Source organism: Eleginops maclovinus, chromosome 3 (genome assembly GCF_036324505.1).
Source record: "Eleginops maclovinus isolate JMC-PN-2008 ecotype Puerto Natales chromosome 3, JC_Emac_rtc_rv5, whole genome shotgun sequence".
Lineage (NCBI taxonomy): Eukaryota > Metazoa > Chordata > Actinopteri > Perciformes > Eleginopidae > Eleginops > Eleginops maclovinus.
The window spans coordinates 12382090-12402980 of NC_086351.1; the positions used below are offsets into that span (position 1 = coordinate 12382090).

The 20891-nt window shown below is 42.4% G+C and overlaps 1 protein-coding gene across 2 annotated transcripts; it reads right to left on the reverse strand.

Moving 5' to 3' along the window:
• Positions 1 to 1446: 1446 nt before the first annotated feature.
• Positions 1447 to 13563, reverse strand: LOC134862363 (ataxin-1-like). Of its 2 annotated transcripts, none has more exons than XM_063880247.1 (3): positions 13502 to 13563; positions 6297 to 8325; positions 1447 to 5436 (listed from the first exon to the last, which is right to left on the reverse strand). In XM_063880247.1, exons 2-3 carry the CDS (start codon positions 8088 to 8090, stop codon positions 4741 to 4743), a joined length of 2490 nt encoding a protein of 829 aa, XP_063736317.1. In that variant the 5' UTR covers positions 8091 to 8325; positions 13502 to 13563; the 3' UTR covers positions 1447 to 4740. The 2 variants fall into 2 exon arrangements, with proteins under 2 accessions (XP_063736317.1, XP_063736316.1); XM_063880246.1 differs by lacking the exon at positions 13502 to 13563 and adding an exon at positions 12441 to 12797.
• Between the last annotated feature and the right edge of the window lie 7328 nt (positions 13564 to 20891).

Below are 20891 nucleotides of genomic sequence, written 5' to 3' on the forward strand. Positions count from 1 at the left end.
ACTTTCATTGTTTAAATATTTGTTGCACAGGCAAAGAGTTTACCAGTCGCCCAAAAAGAGGGATTCCGCACTGCATATCTAACTTGAATATTCCTTGAAGAAGACGTGCTCATATCTAATGTAGTGCAGTATAGCATGCACTGTACATCACTGCTGTTATTCAACAACTTTTAAAATGTATTGCCAACTGACACACAATCATTTTATTGTCTGATGTTGCCGCGGTGGGTGACTCAATGCACATGTAGCTCAGACTGCTGCAGTTATTAAATTTGTGTTTCAATATTTCCATAATTGCCTCAATTCAAACACCACATGTAGTTAATGACTTATTAAACTGCAAATAGAATTACTATTCATCAGCGGTGAAGCTAGTAACCCAGATCATTTTACAACACAGCGTGAGCGATTTACATGATATCTATTCCTCCCTTCAACTGACTCTTGTGTGAATATTCTCGGCACAATGGGCAGCGGTCTAAACACATTCAGACAGTGACCTTTCATGGTGCACGTCATGTGACTGAAGCAGTTCAACAATATCTGAACAGAAATGATGCTGCTCACAGGAAATGTCATTCTAATGCTTCACCTCATCAACCATCACATTGCATCTATTCATGTTATTCATGTTTATCCTACATTTGTTTTGTTTGCTACCTTTCCTTTTCATAACAGTGGCCTTTAACCTTCTACCTTTAACAATCCATTCAGTAGGTGTATATACATAGTGTATGTTTTATAAGAAAGATGTCAGAATATAAAGTGAGATATTATTTCTTAAAGCAAAAACAATTCAAGTGAAAATATATGGGGAGAAGCCTGCAAGCTAGTTCAGGCAGTCAACTCGAGCACCAGTGACACATTTACACGTGACACGTCTTGTCCCTCTTACAACCAACCAAATGCATTCTCCTAAACCTGCTGCTTTATTTAAGCTGCCAGATCTGCCTGCCTCTGCCTCGCTAATGCTGCTGCTTCCACGTTGCTGCTGCTCGCCTGCCCCAACACCACCCAAGCATCCACCTGTGGGCTATGTGAATGATGAGGCCCGTGCCTTGAAGCCAAACTCAAACTATATGCTGCTTCTAATTAAAAAAATCACGAAACATGTGAGTGCTCTGACTGAAACTCTCTAAAAAAAAAGGTTTTATTATTTGTAAACTATATCAAAATATACATTTTATTTAGGGCAAAATGGGTTAAAACCGCATTTTGCAGCCAGAAATTCTGCAATTTGTCTGCCCAAATAGTCTGTACTTCAGTTTTGTCAGTGCTGGTATTCATAATATCAAAGCGAGAGAGCAGAGGTGAAGATAATATCAGACTTATCTCTGGAGGAAACATTTATCACAGTCGCACAGCTGCCAAACCACATTTCAACATAAGGCTGCCAAAACACACTTTGTCCATTTTTGAAATTATCACAAAAAGAGACATACCACATTTTTGCTTTAGACTCTTTTTATTTCTTTGAATATATTTGATCAAATGTAAAATCAAACATCTGAAGTAAAGATTTAACATTTTCTGACTAGCAAACCTCAACACCATCAAATAAGGGAACATTATTGATAATTACTACATACTGTACGTAAGACATACTGTATTTTAGCTGAGATTTATCCAACAAACAGACCCGGATTACAAAATATTTTTTTAAAAGTCTTTACTCCCATAATATCCTGGTTTTTGAGCTGGTGCGAAAGAAAATATCTGGTGAAGCAATATCCTTTGAAATAAATGCTGATGTGTTTCTGAAATTAAATTTCACTTCAAAGGTCTGTACATAGAGATCAGTGTTTATCCTCTCCACCGGTAACAAGGTCATACCAACATTATAATGGAAGACTTTGGCTATTTACAAATCACTGAGAGGCTGAACTGTTAGAGTACAGCTTCTCTCAGACATGCTATACATTACATCTGTGTATTAGTTAGACTAAAACACCCCCCACCCAATATAACAAAGTGCAATTCCATAGATCACCACGAGGAGGTGAATTTACTCTCAACATCATTTAGAAAGGCTCTGAAAAGCTCAAATTTGGAGGGGTCCAGCTTAAGCATATTAGTAAAGGCTTTTAATGTAACCTCCCTGTTGTCCTACGGTCAAATTTGACCTTTCCCTAAATGGGATTTATACTATTTTTCTTTATAAATAGTCAAACCAGGAGGACAACACAAAGGTTAAACACCCACACTTGTGGTCCACCCTCACAGGTGTCTGCACAGTGAGTTAGATACAGACCGTGTTTGATTGACACTTCAGGGGCAGACCTACTTCCTCTTTTTTTGCCAACAGGTAGAGTGGTATCAATCTTTTCACCTAACTCTTAGCAAGAATTTGTTAAGTGTATTTCCCTAAAAATGAATTTACTTCTTTAATTATGAATCCTACATACCACAGATGTGTCAGGTCTGCATTTGAAAAATAATACAATTACTTAAAGAAAAATAAAACAAGCACAGACAACAAGAGAGGAAATGGCAAAGAACACAAACGCATGAAACAGTACCTCTATTTTGTAACAGTGAACAATATAAGACCACATCATTTTGTAGAACAGTCACTGGGCAGTGCTTAGCCTGAGCAGTCAAACACAAACAGAAGAGAACAGTCTGGTTACTGGGTTTACAATACACAACTCTCAGGAGTTATACAAAGTAAATGGCTATTGTGATAAATTGCAGTTCATATTCACACACACTGCATCTTGTGTGTGAGTCAAATTCAATTCTGAGGAGGCCAAATGTGAGTGGATGTTCTCTGTGGCACAATCATGAATATTAGAGCCATACCTGAACTGACGGAAACCATAGCAGGGCCACTTTGATATTGTTGAGTGAATGGAATGATTGTAGAAGGAGGCGTTGTGGCACATACAGTACATAGGCTACATAAGGGTTAAAATATCTATACACACACACACTGTACAATCTGAAGGATACACTTCACTGTACATGATCAACTCTGTCTGTCGCTCTCTGTATAGTAGCTCTATCAGTCATCAAAAATAAAGTTCAGATAGTTTGCCCGGTGTGTGTTTACATTCCCTGCCCTGGTATATAATGTATCTTCTAAATGATAAATCTGCCGGACAGGTGAGGAACAGTCAGTTGAATATCTCCATTCAATCTAAACAGTTGAGGGACAAGGACACCACCACTCTCCCGCTGGATGCTCAAAGTGCTGCTGCTCAGAACACACACACATACAATGCGATTGTGGACATGCACACACAGACAGACACACACAGACAGACACACATACATACACACTGTTCCTGAGTATGAACTGTGGGATATTTATTTTGGCTCTACTCTGAGAGAAACACGAACACTGATCTAAAAGGATGAAAGCTGTTTTAATCAAACAGCCAAACTCTGACACAACATACCATCATTGAGGAAATTAGGTTTCAATGGTAAAACCCAAAGAACATGAGCTGCTGTGAACTAAGAACATATTTCTGAGGCCATAGTTAAAGAAAGCTAAAGGATAAATACATTTAATTGGACATTTTTTCATCAAAACGTTGGTATCATGCCATGTGTTTATGTTTTTATATGGTGTGTTAGCATTCAAAGTTTCTTTATGCGAAAGGGAGATCATTATTTAAAGACAGAGCAGTTTCACTCAGTTCTACACAGCTATTTAGTCTCTTTCAGCTTTTAGTTTTGGTTTTACGGACCGCATAAATATCAATTCTGGAAGGTAATTATGTCAGTGTTTACTTTGCTGCGCTGCCAAAAGTGGCTAAATTGTTTATTATGCAATATGAGTCCAAACATAAATTGGATAAAAACTCACTTGTATGTCTTAGATAGACCTTGGTTTTCTAATTGTCCCAGATTAAATTGCAGAAAAGGTTAGAGGTGGACACATGCTGTCACTGAAAGGGATTAAATACTTTAATACTATGAAGGTAAATTTGACTGAGGAACTCCATCAGAGTGTGTGAGTGCTCTCACCTGCGCACTGGTATCATATTGTAAATTGATTGGGGATTAAGGATAGATTATTAAAGGATTTACATTCAGGCCTTTTCAGTCTTAATATATGCAGGTTTTATTGAAGACTGAGCTCACGGCTACAGCCTCACAAACACACCTTATTGTGTTCTCTGTATGACAGTCGCACAGAAAACACACCAACACACACACACAAAGGCAGACACAAATAAAAACTAGTGGCACAAACCCAGATATGCCAGCGCACACATCTGCAAATGCTACGAAAATGTAAGAAATTGTAATAAAATAAAAGTCAAAAACCTCATCTGAAAACAAGGCAGCAGAGATCAAAGCCAAAATGATTGCACTCTTTGACTAAACCACTCATAAACCTCACGACAAAGCAAGTGAACGGTGAAGCAGGATGAGACTATGGTCACCCACTTTGTACACGCTGACATCGGGGTCTGTGCTTGTTCGTGTGATAAGAGGAATGGTGGGCCGGTCTGCGTCCGACAGGTTTAAGCCACGTGACAGAGGAGCTTGTGAAATGTGTCTCTCAGTCCATTCGTACTCAACATTCACACTGCATTCATTTTTGCTTTCAGCATTGATTGCACTGATCTCGGGAGTGATACCACTTATGAAGTCGCTCTACTGCGCTTCAAAGTAGATATCAGATTTGTGTAAAGAAAAAGAAAACATGTAAATAGTGTGTAAACTCGGCCTATATTACAGTCCTCTGGATAGACAGGGGATCAAAACAAAGCATCAAAAGTTCTCTCAGCAGTCTATTCTTTTGCTTAAGCGCCTCTCGATGCCAGTGCTGGAGCGTCCCTCTATGCTGATTTTAACCTCCTGAGGGATGAAGGAGGGTTTGGGCAGAGTCAGAGGAGGCTCCTCCTCGGCTCTCTCAGTCTGGTCTCGCTCTGGAGCTGACCAGCGTCTCTTGCGGGACGTGGGTCTCTCTGGGTCACCACTTTGTATTTTGGTTAGACCAGGCGAGTCTGTTTTCATTGATTCCTGTCTCGCTTCACCAGTCCCAGAGACTGCCAGCATTGGTCCCGCTCTGTAGATCCCCTCCCCTGGTCCTGGAACTAGTCCCAGTCCTGGTGATCGCTGTTCTCCTGGTCCTGGTCCAGTAACCTGCTCCCTCTCCAGCCTGTCTGCACTGGAAGCCTTCATGAGGAGGCCACTGTTCCTGCCCGCAGTGTTGGGACTCGTACTGTTTCTCACAGTGGCCTCCACGTTGTGACAGGACTCTGAGACGTGCCCGCTCTTCAGCTTGGTGCCCAAAGCATGGCCATCCGTTAGTGAAGTGGTCCTCAGGCCGCGGAGGGTCAGCGACACACAGACGTCGCCCACACACAGCTTAGCGCATGACAGCTCAAACAGCTGGGTGGTCCGGTCTGGGCAGCAGGAGGACCAGCCCTGGCCAAATACAAAGAAGGGGTACTCCACCAGCACCTCCACACACACCTGGAGACACAACAAACACAGTTAGCCTACAGATACAGAATGACATACTGTATGAGTGAAACATTTATAAAAGAAAAACCCTATGTGCAAATGTGTATGGGATTGTGGATCTGGGAAATTAATTGATGCCAGTTTTTGTTTTAAGACCAACATATCTGAGGTCTTTTTTATAGGAGCTCACATTTTTTACAATAAAATTAGTTATGGATGAATAGCATGTAGCAGCTTTAGATTCAGGGTCTTGGTCTTGTGTGTGCTGGCTAACTTTGATAGACATTGGTATTATTAAAACCGATTCTAAATGTCTGTTGTTATTAAGGTATTTTTTTCAGAGCCAGACCTATATATAAATGTAGCCAGGAAAATATGAATTGATTGACAATAAACAAAAAAACATTTAGTGGATCTTTATAAAAATGCTGTGTATTTATGGTAACATAGTTTAAAATATGAATAATATTGTCAGCCACTTTATCAGTTGAACTATGTAGCAGTTTATAGATATGTGGTCTACAACATTTTATCATTACATTATATCTGTTCCACGAGCAGGAGCAGTGTGTGCTCTGCTGGAGAATAATGATATGAGGGATTAAGATTGTTTTCAATTGTCTCTGCTTTACATCACAGATGGATTTTGTGGGGGGGGGGGGGGGGGGGGGGGTTTAAACTGAGGGCTTTATTTTCTCATCAATTTAATTACATTTAAAAGAAAATGTAACTTCCTCATTTGAATTGATGTGTGCTTTGCCATCTGAGGTCTTTGGGGGGCGCCAAAGTCTTTACATTTTACACATACTGGGTAAGGGACTGTAACTGATTGTTGATCATACAACAACGATGGGTAAGGAAAAGCCTACCTGGGCTTTGAGCTCTCCCACAGAAAACTGTATGACCACAGCATTCGGACTCTGCCCATTGTCGATACGCTCCACAGTGCTCGAGTCGATCTTCAGCTCGCTGCTGATCTCCGCACTCTGGATGAAGTCCTCCGTTTTGAGATCCTCCACGCGCTTCAGCTCCCCATCGGCCAGCTGGATGATGGAGCCTCGCATGAAGAATGGAGGAAGCGCCACAGGGGAGGAAGGAGGGGAGACGGAGTGGGAGGCTTGGATGGAAACCGGGGTGGGACTAGGGACAGGAGCTGGGGTCGGGGAGGGCGCTGATACCACTGCCGGAGCCGGGTTGCAGGGCAGGACTGGCATTGCCGATGCCGGAGCGACGGCAGGGGGTCGCTGAGTTCCATCTGGCCCTAGAGCCTCACACTTGGACAGAGCTGTGGCCAGATAGGCATGGGGCATGGCAGTGGAGACCTGCGGGGTGGTTGTAGCAGGCAAGGCACTGATAGCACGACTCACCTCGATTTCTGTGCCATTATTGGTGCCACTGACTGGGATGAGGAGGGACTGACCGCTCGGGATGACCAGGTGCTGAGGCAGCGCCGCGTGGTAGCTGACAGCATGCTGATTCGCACTGGTGATGTAGCCAATGATAGGAGGCTGTGTGGAGGAGTAGAGATTGGCTGGCATCTCCTCATGGGGAAGAGTGGTCTGGATTACTGTATGAGGAGCAACAGACTTAACCAAATCTGAGGAGGAGAGGGAGGTGAAGGAGGAAGATCTGGACACTGGTTTCCCCAGGATGATGCCTCCTTTCTCAGTCTGGACGAAAGAGATCTTATTTGTGCCAGAGTCTCGTTCCGCTCCGTGGTTTGGCTGGGCCACCAGCACCAGGGAGGTCTGGAGTCCTGCGTGGTTTTGACCGTAGTCAGCAGGCAGGAGGATGTGTCTCGCCTCATAGCTGTGGACCTGCTGATGGTTCACAGGATGACTGTGAGTTTTAGTCTGTTTGATAACCTCTAATTCCCCGTTCATTACACCCTTACCATGCCCTTCTGGTTTCTTTCCAATTGAACCATCTGCATACTGAACCAGGAGCTGAGAGGGAGCTAGGGTGAGCGTTTGAGGAAGGACAGCTGTGTGAGGGTGGAGCTGGAGGTGGGCGGTCTGTGAAGCGTTTCCGCTGACAGACAGAGGAGTTCTGCTGTCCAGATGAATGTACTGGCTGGTGACATGGGGAGAGCTTGGAAGTGACACAGGAACCATTTCTGAGGGAGAAAGGCCTATTTGAAACTGCTGCTCCCCTTTGTTGTTGGGGGAGATGAGAGCAGTGGTGTAACCATCGAGCTGGGGCCGCTGACCTATGGCAGAGCTGTTAGATGCAGAGCTAGCATTGGCTGAGATGATGTGAGAGGAGATGTAGCCGGCGTAGGGTCCGGAGCTGATGAACTGAACGTTGGGTCCCAACTGAGCGAACTGGATAGTCCCGGCGTGCTGCTGTGTCAGGGCGGTAGGGTAAACCGCAGGCAGAGAGGCGAGGGGCACTGCAGACATAGGAGTGGCCGAGGAAGCGATAGAAGTGGCAGGAGAAGAGGAAGTGGAGGAAATTGTACATCTCGGGCTCTCTGCGTCCCTGGATCTGCAGCGTTCACTGGCCACACTAGCCAGCCATGCTAGGTTCTCGGTGTGGGGGCTGTCGGCCACCACCGCAGCTGGAGGTGCCGCTGCGGCCACCACAACCGGCCTCTGCTCCAGAGCCAGGATCTCACGCTTCTTTGGCGGCAGGCATCCATTGCGCTCCTGATTAGATTTCATCGTGCCAGCGTGGTTTTAATATTCCCAGGTAGTAAATCTAACTCTTTCTCTCTGCTCCGCTCAACGGTTATGTGCAGCCTCTCTGTGGCTCTGGCTCTCTTTGTATTCACTCGAACACAGCACCAGGTCTCAGACCAGAGAAGATGGAATCACTCCAGCTCACAAAATGAGCTCCATAGACTTCATGAGGAATCATCTCTGACAGATCCAACTCCTCCACGATGTCAGCAAGAATCTGATGGCAGAAAAAAAATCCTCTTAAAATTGGACCCTCGGGTAACAACACATAACAATTTACAAGCCCAGATCATATACTATACAGATCTATAGTACATGATTTGAAGTTCAATTCGATCTTAATATATGGATTGCAGACCTAGCTCTCACAGCACGGCCTGTAGTTATGAACCATTATCCCAAAATGTGCCTACAGGGCTTCAAATGCAAAACAGCGGAAAAACTCTTCAAGAAACCCTGCATGTTTGAGGAGTTGTTTTTTGTATCGCCACAAGGTGGGACTTGGTATAAAGAATACATCTGAAAAAGTGTAAGTCTGTTCGGTTATTATGCTCCAAATATCAGGAACAAACTCCCATACTCCAGCAGGTTCGCTGCTACTCTTACTACTTTTAAATCCAGGCTGAAAACATTGCTTTTTGCCGCTGCTTTGAATTGAACTATTCTTATTTAACATTGCCCTGTCACTTTTATTCATGTATGTTATACCTGTGTTATTCATGTTTTATGTTCATTGTATTCTCTTTGCTTTTTAATAACTGTTATTAAATGTTTATGTGTTTGTTAATGCTCTTCATATCTTTCATTTTTGTGAAGCACTTTGAATTGCCTTATGTTGAAAGGTGCTATATAAATAAACTTGCCTTGCATATTACTGTGGTTCCCAACCCTTACCTTAAAGGATCGATAACCTATCCCTTAGTTAATTGACAACTGCGTGTCATATTTTATAGAAATGTCACATTAGAAAACTCATGACATTAATAACAGTTGATAAACTGTACAATTTAAGAAAAAATGTGGACAAAATAACTGCAGGAAGTGTGTGTAAAAATTTGACCAGTTAATTTCCTTCCACAGTATCCTATTCATACAATTATTATTATTAAAGAAATCATACATACATAATATAATTATATTTTTATAAATCAGTTTAAATAATAACTTAGCCATCCCCATCAGGTGGTCATATAAGTCTTTTGTTCACCATGACATTTACTGTGAGATTTTACAAGAGTAGTGATATACGACATACAGGAAAGCAAAGTATGTGTGTCATCATTTGCATAACATGTAAAAGTGCTCGTTCATGTTTTCACCACCAGGCAGGAGTTTCCTGAAGTGCGGTGTTTGTGTGTCTGGGTGTGTGTGTGTATGTGCATGCTCATCTTTACAGGGTACGTGTATGAGTGTTGATGTCGGCTGTTATCTTGCTCCGAGCTCTAGAGAAAGAAAGCAGACCAGAGTGAAAGGATAACGACAGCCTCAAAGGAACTCAAGTCTTTGTCTTTGTTTTAACTCTCCGCTGCCTTGCTTTGAGTCAGTGGGGCTACTGTCAATATAACATCCACCTTCAGAAAGGGACTGTGGGTCAGCGGGCAAATCAGAAAAACTAAATGGAAACAATATGTCTGGAAATTAGATTTTGGAACATTCTGTATGAGGTATAAATGGCCTCACTGACGTGCTTGAACATATTTTAACAATGGCTTTCCACTGCTCCTTGTTTGAGTTGTGTTTCAAAGTTCAAGGAAATACAAAGAGGGGAAAACCAAATGTGTTTGTGAGGGGAAGACTGAAGGCTGCAAAGGCTCTTTCTTTACTCTCAGCACAAAAAAGGGGAGTATATTGGAACTGATGAAGTATTTAAGGTTGTTTAATCAAGCGTAATCACTACTGTATGTCAACATCGCAAAAGCAGTCGCACATTGTCGTAATTTGATTGCACGGCTACCCCAAAATACTGTCTTGTATACTGGAGTTTTGTATGCATAAAATAGCTAAAACTTGCACATAAACAATATGCAACAAATCTATTATTCCAACAACAGTGACATGCAGCCTGCAGCTTCCTATAGGCTCAGTTTATTTTCCAGATTGACTGTTTTTTTCCTGCAGGCTTATCTATGGGTCAATGCACACGACTCTGAGTTGTTCATTAGCCAGAAGCACCACAGAGATGGAGTGTATGACACACACTCACACATCCATCCATTCATTTCCCCCCCCCTACATTCCATTCATAGGTGCTGGGCTATTTGACAGACCTATATTGTATTTTCATATAACAGAGGAGGTTCGCTGAAGCAGACAGCCACAGACATGTTACATAAAAACAGAGGGGGGGGTGGGAACACAGAAGGAAGCCTTAGTGAATTTCTATGAAGATGCATCTACCTCTAATGTTAGCTTTGACAAGGTCACCGCATCTGAAAGCAGTGAAAACCTCCGTGCAATCCATCCCACCATACAGCCTTGTAGATCCACCAGATGTAACAAAGGGGGAGAGAAACATAATCAGAAACAAGAGAGTGAGGGGGAGGAGAGGAAGAATAGCAATGTAAGATGACAGATACTGTGTAGAAGGAGGAAAGGGAGTGGGGTTGGGGTGAGAGAAAAACAAGATTAGGGAATGAGAATGGCGAATAGGGAGAAGAGGAGTGCTGCTTCTCCTGACCCACATTGAGCGACGCCTGCAGCATCATAGTGCCATAGCCTCGCTGAGAGACTCCCGAGCAGCAGCACAGTCGCCACTACAGCCTGAGCTACGCTGTGCAGCATCGCTCAGTGGCAACAACCCCACCTCAGCAACGGCGTGTCAACACTGTAATGACATCACATCTGAAGCACAAGTTCCTCCTATGGTTCTAGCACAAATGGAAGTCGGCATGATCTACTTTCATTTCAGCGTATACAAATATGACAGCAAGCGCTCAAAGACGGTGTCTTTCTTTCCTCGTATGACCTGTGCACAGCACTCTCTGCACATGGTCACACACAGCGCAGCAGCCAAAAGATTTTCCAGCGTCGGCCTATTATTAGAATACTGACTCCAACAAACATACGCTCCTGTGTGATACCGTGGAGAACAAAGGCGAGCTTTCAAGACACGACCAGCATGTCACACCGAGACAGACAGCACTAGAGCCCTGAGTCAGTCCACTGGCCCAAATCTGAAGGGATGACAACAGAGAGTGATGGGGGGCAGGACTCTCTCTCTCTCTGTGTCACTCATCACACTGATGCTTTTCAGGTCTGACTGAGTGATCGAGCCAGCCTTGCATGTGATCCTTCTGCATGCTCCAAAATAAAAAAGCTGAACAAACCAGAGGAATCGGTGAGGAGCAGAATAGATGTTTTCATTCAACTTCTTCTCTGTTGTCTCCAGGTGAGAGGCCCCCCCCCCCCCCCCCAGCAGAGTTACATCTCCTCTCTCACGCAGCAGTCGCCACCTCCTCTCCTTCCGCCTGAGCCCCACTATTTACTCCTCGCATTGATCCACACACGGCTTCACAGCAATAACATTTCTCTGCAGTAGGATGATGCAGGGGAGCGACAGAAGGGCAACAACATGATTTTGTGATAAAAGATGCAGGACATTCATGCATAAGGCTAATGCGATGACCCTGGAGTGATATACCTGTTGTCAGTCCTGCTATGCATCATGTTTCACCAGTCATAGATACACAGTGAATACCCCGTACAGCAAATAGCTATATATAGAAAACAAAAACATCATTATCAATCTGAGCTCTGCCATGAAACAGAGGGGGGAGGTACTGTGGGAGACAATATGTATGTGCGTCTATGTGTGATTTGCCTCATATCAATTGGACCTCCCCTCTGCACATTTACAAACATAGCAGCTTTAAACACAGATCAATACAGTGTACGGCTTTTTCTGATACACAAAAGAGCCATTTTACTGGCCCTTCTCTGTACAACAGAAGCGCCTGTGCCTTTAAGAGGCGGACCGACCGTGTGGCAGACTGAAGCAGACAGTAGGAACAGGCACTGGGATCAGGCTGTTTGTCTTTACAATGACTCCAGAGTTCTGCATCACTGCCCGACACACACCAATCACACAGTACACAAGCAGAGCGGGCATCCCTCTCCACAAGCAGCCCCGACCAAACAGGGTCAATGCTGCTGAATCCCACAACGGTGTCTCTGGACAAATGCTTTGCCCTAGCCTCCGGGGGCTTTACAATGACAGAGAGCGCATGAGTGTAGTAGCAGGGCAGAAAATACTACTATGCCACAAATCAAGAGGAAAAGACAACCCACCACCCCTCCTCCCCTCCTCTGGTTAGAGTACTAAGAATAGCTCACCAGTCTCTCCACAGCCACTGCTTGCAGAGCATGTCCAAGGATTCTTCCTGCCTCTCAGTGTGTGTGTGTGTGTGTGTGTGTGTGTGTGTGTGTGTGTGTGTTGGAGACGTGTTTCCTAGGAGTCCTCTTCCTGAATCTCTCCTTTGTGCCACTCTGCTCTCCTGGAGCCTGTGCTGTAGCTGCTCCAGCTCTGCCTCCCTCTCTGGACTCTCGTGTTTGGAGGCTACGCTGCCCCTGCAACGGGCTGACGGTGGAGGAAGTTCCCCACTGCTGAAGCTCACACCAAGTCCTGCGTTCAAGGCTGCTCCAACGCGTGTTATGCAAGGCCACCAGACCGCCAGCTCCCTCTCTGCCTGGCTGCTTCTCTCTCTCTCTCTCTCTCTCTCTCTCTCTCCCCGTTTCTGCCTCTCTCCCTTTCCCTCTCTACCTCCCTCCCTCCCTCCTCTTTCTTTCTTTCTCTCTCAGTACTCCACTGACACAGCTCCTCCCCCAGCCAGCCTCATCAGCCGCATCAGGTATTCATTCAAAAAAACACACTCTACTTGGCTTAGCGCCCAGACTACGCTCACACAGAGAGGGAAGGAGGGGGAGGGAGCAACAGACGGAGGGTGAGAGAGAGAGAGAGAGAGAGAGAGAGAGAGAGAGAGAGAGAGAGAGCTGGATATTCAGAAACATTTGTTCAGACAGACATACTGCATGTATGTGAATAACTGTGGGATATATGCACAGACACCAATGACACATACGCACGTACACAAACCGAAAAAGGATTAAATGGTTCAGTGTGTTGACACGTCAAAGCGGTTTTAATGCACAGCTTCTTTCTTGTTCATTTTCATATGCATTTTCCCTGCAGAGACAAATCTCTTCCTAATCTGCCCTGTGAGCTGCTCTACAATTACAGTCTCAACCTCTCAGCTGCAAAGTGAGAGTAACCTGCCACCCCCTCATGTCTCCCCAGGCCTCCCCATCTCTCCCCCAGAGATAATTCCCTCAGTGCAGAGAGGCAGTGCTGATAAACACCCCCCTGCCCAGCCACTTGGCACTGAAACCCTACTCACCCGAAGGCCTCCTCCTTATCCTGTAAAGCACACAGCGGAAAGAGCATGACTGCATTGGCTTCACCGTCAGGCTAGAGCCAGCTGCTCCTCTGCAGACAGGGCAAGCAGGGTGTCCTCTTCACATATGCTGCAGACTGAGGAAAACACAGAGAGTGCAACAAATCTGCTTCAACAAAACAAGCCTATTGGATAGTTTTGAACCCACAAATGCTATTGGATGGGGGTTTCCTAAACTTTCTCACGGGTGCTTCCTACAACAAGAGGTGAAATGTGGATAGCTAAAGAGAATTGTGTGCATTATGTCATGACTAAATTGTATAAGTTATAAATTATTAATAATCAAGCCTCCTTATTCTAGTATAATTTGGAGAATTACACAAACACACACACACACACACACACACACACACACACACACACACACACACACACACACACACACACACACACACACACACACACACACACACACACACACACACACACACACCAGACAGACACACACTTAACCACTTAAGGCAACTGAGACTGATATTTTGCATAGAAAGGCAGTCAGCCCACCCCAATCTGCTGAAGCCCCTTGTAAGTACGTATCATTTCCCCATACATGTTCTTACATTACAACATACAAAGTAACACATAGTAAGGAGTTAGATTGTTTGATCCCTTGTACCTTCATGTTGGCCGATTTATCAGAACCACCAGTACACCATACAAAATATAACACTGTAAATGGGAATGCGCTTAGAGGTATAATCTAAAGTGTTACCAGAAAGTATTTAACACAAATCAGGATTATATCATCCTTGTTGAAAATTTGACATACTACTACTCAATACTATTTGATTTCGACAGAGGGGTTTTGCTAGCCTAGTTGCATCTACTCTTTTATTCTGAGCACACGGAACAAAGTGATACATTCCACAGTGCACACTTAATGAGAGGGAGTCCTCAAACTATAAATAGATGTATGTCATCTTACAAACATTAAACTTCTAAAAGCGGAAGATCCTCTGAGGACAAGTATAAGCAATATAAATGTGGATAAAGTAAAATTATTCATGGTAAGAGCAGTTTCAGCATTAGCACTCCCCAATACAACCTCAACAATGCAACAAAACATTATGTTTACATTCCTCAATTTTTAAACACAAAGATGTCTGTTTGCACTATACAGTCTATGTTTGCACTGCCTCTCAGGGCTCTCTCTTACTCATACAGTAGCCTTTAGCATGAAACACAATGGACTCAAGTGGGCTCTTGCTGCTTGCTTGACCTTACCTGCCAGGCAACAAACACATGTTTCAATCTAAGGTACGGGTAAGCTTTTTAAAACACATTCTCATCAGAAATCTAGGGAGACGAAACACCTTACCTTGATACTGATCAGAGTCCAATATCCAAGCATCTTTTCCCACGTGTTCTGCATCTTCACCATAAACTCACTGGTGCTAAATGAGCCTCCTAATGCAGCAGACATGTCCAGACATGTAACACTGATCCTCACACACAGGAAAGAAAAAGCACGTATGATGCAAAATGTCACATATGAGAAAAGCACTAGTCCCATGGTTTGCTACTGTTGGCATTATTGAACTTTTGCACTATTTTTGATTTTTCTTCACTGTTAAGCATTAAAATACCGCAGTGTTAATGTCACGCTATCATATAGTTGGAGATGGTTTATAAACTAAAGCATTGGTGGAAGAAGTAACGCGTTCTGAAACTGATAGCGATGCCGCTAACTATTGATCTAACTTGCTAACCATGTTAGCTAGCTGAATTACCATAAATACCACATTGTATTGTGTAACACGGCTAGCAAGTTGTGGTGACGTTTGTTGGATGTTTTCTGCTCTTGCTGGGCAATAGTTCTCTCTATTTAAATGACATTTTTGATTCAAATTGAGTCCTAAACACTAGAATTGGCCAAACTTACCGTTGCGGTGGACTGAACTATGTGCACATTTAGAGGGGGAACGCCCTCCGGATTTTACAAAACTTTTCAAATTATTTATTTCCCTAAACAGAGTTGGGTGAAGTTAGAAAGATATTGACGTATTCTCAGGAAAATATTAGGCTTACTTATGTACCTTAGTAGGAAACATTTAACTGTATATGACAGCTTTAGTTTCTAGTTACTTAGAACATCCCCCAGCTTTGTCCTGCTCAGCAAAGCAATGTAACTAGAAACACAAAGTGATTAACACATTAATGCATAAATACAATCATTTGTTGTAATATTATTTTTGAATTGGTCAGTTCTTGGTTCATGAGTTGTTCTTTTAAATTTAGTACTAAGTATATTTGGTCTGTATACTTTTCTAGAATTTGATGAATATTTCTACACTGTGATATTGTTATTCTTTTAATTAAGAAGAATACGTGAGTACTTTTTCCATCCAAGCCCAACAACAGTTACTTCAGAGTTAAGTTCAAAGTTGCAGATGAAAGCAAGCATTTCGACTTTTTGAGGGCCTTGTATATGTTGGGAAAATAGTTATTTCCAATATTCCCCTCACTATGATACTCCATGTATGTGAAGCTTATGCCTATACACAAGGTACCCCTGCCATTTCATAACAACAAGGAATATTAAAGAACGTCTTAGAGTAGGCTTACTCTTGGAGCAAACTTCAGTTCTTCATAGGAGATACAATTAATCAGTAATCAAGAGGATGGAAAGCAGAGTGTGGGTGGTTCGATTAAAAGGGCATCTGGTATCAGAGCGGGAGGTAAATAACACTGGCTGGATGGTTGCTGTCTGAGAGCTGCAGACCTGTCTCTGCTGTGGCAAGCTCCTGTTTGGAGGGAACAACATGCACGCTCCACGCTATGTGGGGAGAATGTGAAAGCGCTTGCTGCCATGGCAACAAGGCAGCTCCACAGTCTCCAGTCCCCATTAAGAAAGATGGGTGGCAACGTGGCTGTAGCTCAATGGTGGTGTAGCATGACACGGTGAAAGAGCCTATTGAAAGCCAGTGAATTCAGCAGTTAATGAAAAGAGCAAAGGGACAGCAAATCCAACAGGCAGGTGATAGTGACTTCACCTCGCTATTTGGGTACATGTGCTCGTGGGAGAGGAGTGTGAATATTACATCCACTCAGCTTCATTATTGTGATCAGTACGCTCAAAATCTATGAGAGATTGTCTTTGAATTCCAGCTGTAATTGCAATAGGGCAATAGTTGAGTGCCTACCATGGTTTTAAATGACCTTGAACATTATTAAACTAATAAAATGTCTCAATATGAAATGAATGGAGAGAACGAAATGAATTGAAACTCTGTAATTGAACACAGTGTGTGGTCCTTTTTAAAATAGCCATGAGAAAAAGAGTCTTATATTTAATTTGAGCTTTTTATAAGGTTAAGTCCCTTTATTTTTTAGAGTTCAGAAAATGGTTATCTAACTATGAAAAATGATTATTTATCCTTTTCTATAATCTATACAACTGTGTGTCATTTCGCATCAGAACTTTGGAATTGTTTTGTTTATTTGTGGTCCGAATGTTTTCCTAGTACAAAACAAGTGTAATGTGATTCGTAGTTGAGGCGGTGGCTGCGTGATGAGAGGGAGTCCATCAACCTGTTACATCATTCAAAAACACAAGATATTCCTCTCACGTGGTAGACAGCAAACATATTATTAGAAAGAAGTCTAATGATTCCTGTTAAAATGTTTGTGGTTTTGCTGTAGGAAGCCATGAACTGAGTTCTCTTACTCTGTCACATGTAGATACTGTGCATGTGGTGAAAGCCAAATTCAGCGGAACAAAACAGATCCTAGTGCCAAGACTCTTTTCATTCAGCTGAAAATAGCAAGCCACTGCTTACGCACGTCTCCAGAACATAGTTTAGGCAACCAAAGGATTGGGTGGGAGTGATTTGTGGAGGAGGAACAGAAGCCACTGAAGGAACTCAGAAGAGTTTGTTCAAACACATGAACCAAATCAATCAGAAAACACCAAATGGTGTTTAAAAAAAGACTAAGCACAATGTGCAGCTAGGAAGCAAAGTTAATAGTTTCCTAAGATGTGCGCTAGAGAATTATTTGGTGGTTTAACTGCAAGAAAAATTATGCAGAAAGGAAACTCCCATAATAACATTTTTTTTTAAACAAAACTTATTTCATTATATATTACAATGAACAAGTAATCAGCATGTCTTAATATCATTGAAATGACCTCAGTGACCTCTGTGAAATCCTACCCACTCCTGCTGCTGTGGTGTTGCTTCAATACCAGATTCACACAACAGAGGGCAGTGTATGGACTTTATAACCTGCAGTTTAGGGTTGGACAGATGCAGTGCATTCATCTTTAATGAAAATGTATGTTTATCTTAGCATTATACTGATTATGAAAGCAAACTAATCTGTGGCTACATCCACTCCCTTTTACATTTCATAGTTGCGGTTTAAGTCATAACCATAAGAACTTCATTACTGAAGTTCATCCAGCTTGGATTTTGTGTTGAATTACAATATTTAATAAAACATAGCCTTCATATTCCACACTGTATGTATAATATAATTGAAATATGTACATATATTATATAAACAATATAAGTTAGAGGGACACAAAAAAATGCTGTTGCGAATTAAATATTTGAGAATAAGATACAATCATATAATTAAGGCCAACAATACCTGCTTGCAATGCATTGCAAACGCAGAAAGGAGTACAAATACAACTACTGACTTGTGGTGGTATAACAACAACAACAAAAACGATCAAATACAGTTTTTCATAGGAAGAATCTTATAGTTAAACTTTAACAGACAGTTAACTTTTTGATTCTGTATCCCCATTTCTCTCTTTGTGTTGTTTGGAGGTCTTAAGATTCCTGTTTTCATTGTATTCTAAAAAATGCAGCTCGGCAAGGTGTATGTGCACCTTCTTAGGCCATCAGTTTGTCTTCAAACATATATTCAGCTATTGCCCAATGGATATTTTGTTACCCTTAAGCAAGATAATCTGAGAAGGAAAGTAAAATCCGATTCTCTCTGCTGTAACCAATGCAACCTCCATGGTTGTCTTGACAACACAAGGTTCTTGCTGCCTTAAGCAGAAATCTACTCTGTTAAAAACATAAACACCCGGAAACCATAATGGTATGTTTTGTCATTGAAAACGGTATGATACTGTATTACTTTCTCTTAACACACACACACACACACACACACACACACACACACACACACACACACACACACACACACACACACACACACACACACACACACACACACACACACACACACACACACACACACACACACACACACACTCAATGTGTGCATGCTTCTACAGCCCTCATTCTCACATCATTAACATGAACTTCAGTACAGCAAGCTCACAGAAAACTTGTTCTTATTTATTCCCTTTCCTAGAAATTACATCCAAAATGGTACACTGCTGATGTGATGCTCACATCCAGTGTAAATTGGCTGAGGGACTTTGGAAAAATGACTGGGGTGAGAAAGGCAGCTGGATTGAAAGATTTTCTTGGATTGAAAAATAACAACCCTGCTCCTTGTTTACAAACTATCCCCGACAATAGTTTTGGTAAAGTACCTTATAAACAAAATTAACTCCTTCATAAATCAATATTTAACATATTCTCAAATCAATTAAAAATTGTATATGTGAATGGTATAATAATGAATAAACGTGCAAAGTATGTGCAACATTCTGTACCTTTATACATTCATAAATGCTTGTGTCTCTCATGACACTTCAAGTGTTGGAGCAGGCGTTTGCATCCCTCCCCAGTCAACAGATCTCCTCTTCATCAACAGCCCTCTCAACGCACTCAGGCAGAACCCAGACAGTCTGTAATTACTGACTTGAAAGGAATATCACCGGGCACAGACACACTGGCAGAAATAAAAACAACCGAGTGTAGCATTTCAGTGCACAGCACCTTTCCACAACTTCAAAACGCCTGGAGCCTGCTGCGTGTGTGAGTGAAGAGCAGCAGCAGTTGACATCTTAGTACATCTTATGAATTAATACTGACCTAAAAGGACACCAGTTTTATAATTCACAGAGAATATGTTAGTCCAGTTGAGCCCAGACTGTTTACCTTATCCTTCTGCCATGTATGTAGATTTTTCAGACACAGACACATGGCTGTCAGAGAAAGCTGTGAGCCCTCCATGCTGCCTGTGGATGACTCTCTTGTTAAAAGAGCCAAAAAGGGTGGCAGATACTCAGGCTGATTACCTCACCATCTCGAAGCCGTATGGCATGCCATGTGGCACCAAAGAACTAGAATTATCAAGCAAAGCAGTACACAATAGCCATAGAACATGGGTGGCTAACAGACTGTTTTTGACAGAGCTTTTCTCAGTTCAACTCACTAGTCTAGTCTTAGCGTAAGAGTAAGAATCAGGTTTTTGCATTGCCATCATTAGTGCACACTGGATTTCTATTTATAGACACGTTGTCTGTATGCTGTATTTCACCATAGTTTTAGCAAAGGTCTATAATACACTGCAGTAATCATTTTTCCCTTGAACTTTCTGATATCTGCATTCCCTTTGGATACGATGCAAAAATAGATTACAAACATGCCTCAACTCACAACAGTCACTCACTCATCAATACTCAGAGCAGTAATGGTGGATAGTGTTCGCCCACACTTTTCTGCTCCCCGGTAAAGCCCATCACAACTATGAGTTATATTATTCCCTTGCCTACAGTAATGGCATGGTGCATGGGGGGGGGTTTGGGGTCGCTCTGTAATCTGGGGCTACCATCTGGGGCTGTCCGCTGAAGCTGCCACTTAGTACGCCTAACACAATCACCATGTCAACACATTGCCAACAATTAGAGTTTCAGCCGTCCTCTGCAAGCAGATGACACGCTATAAGAATGGAGGAGAAATTTCTTGGACCAAGTTGATTAAGGTTGTTCCTCAATTAGGTAGAGAAAAATGAGCTTTCTGGACTAACTGGTTTACTGTTTGATCAATAAACATACACTAGATGGAGCCAAACTCCAGTAAGTACTATTTCATCTTCTTACAGCAGGGCAAGAAACATTTTGAGAATTAATGCATTTAATGATTATGTTACAAGTTTAATTGACTTATTTTCTTAAAGAAATCAAACTGGAATATTTATTTTAGTGTGAGCGTAGAGGGGAATTTGGACACAATCTAAAGGTTGGAAAGGCATACTAAACAGAAAACATGAAGAAAATTAATCTTAAGTGGTTAGGGTAACCACAGGATTCAAAAGCAGCTTTGAAGCACCTTTCCATTAGTTATAAAATAACACTAGTGAAAACTTTTCAAACAAATGTTTTTGATTATGGCGGTGGAGATCATTGTCTGAAAGTTCAGTAAGAATTATCGAACAGCAGACAAGCTGCTGAAGGACA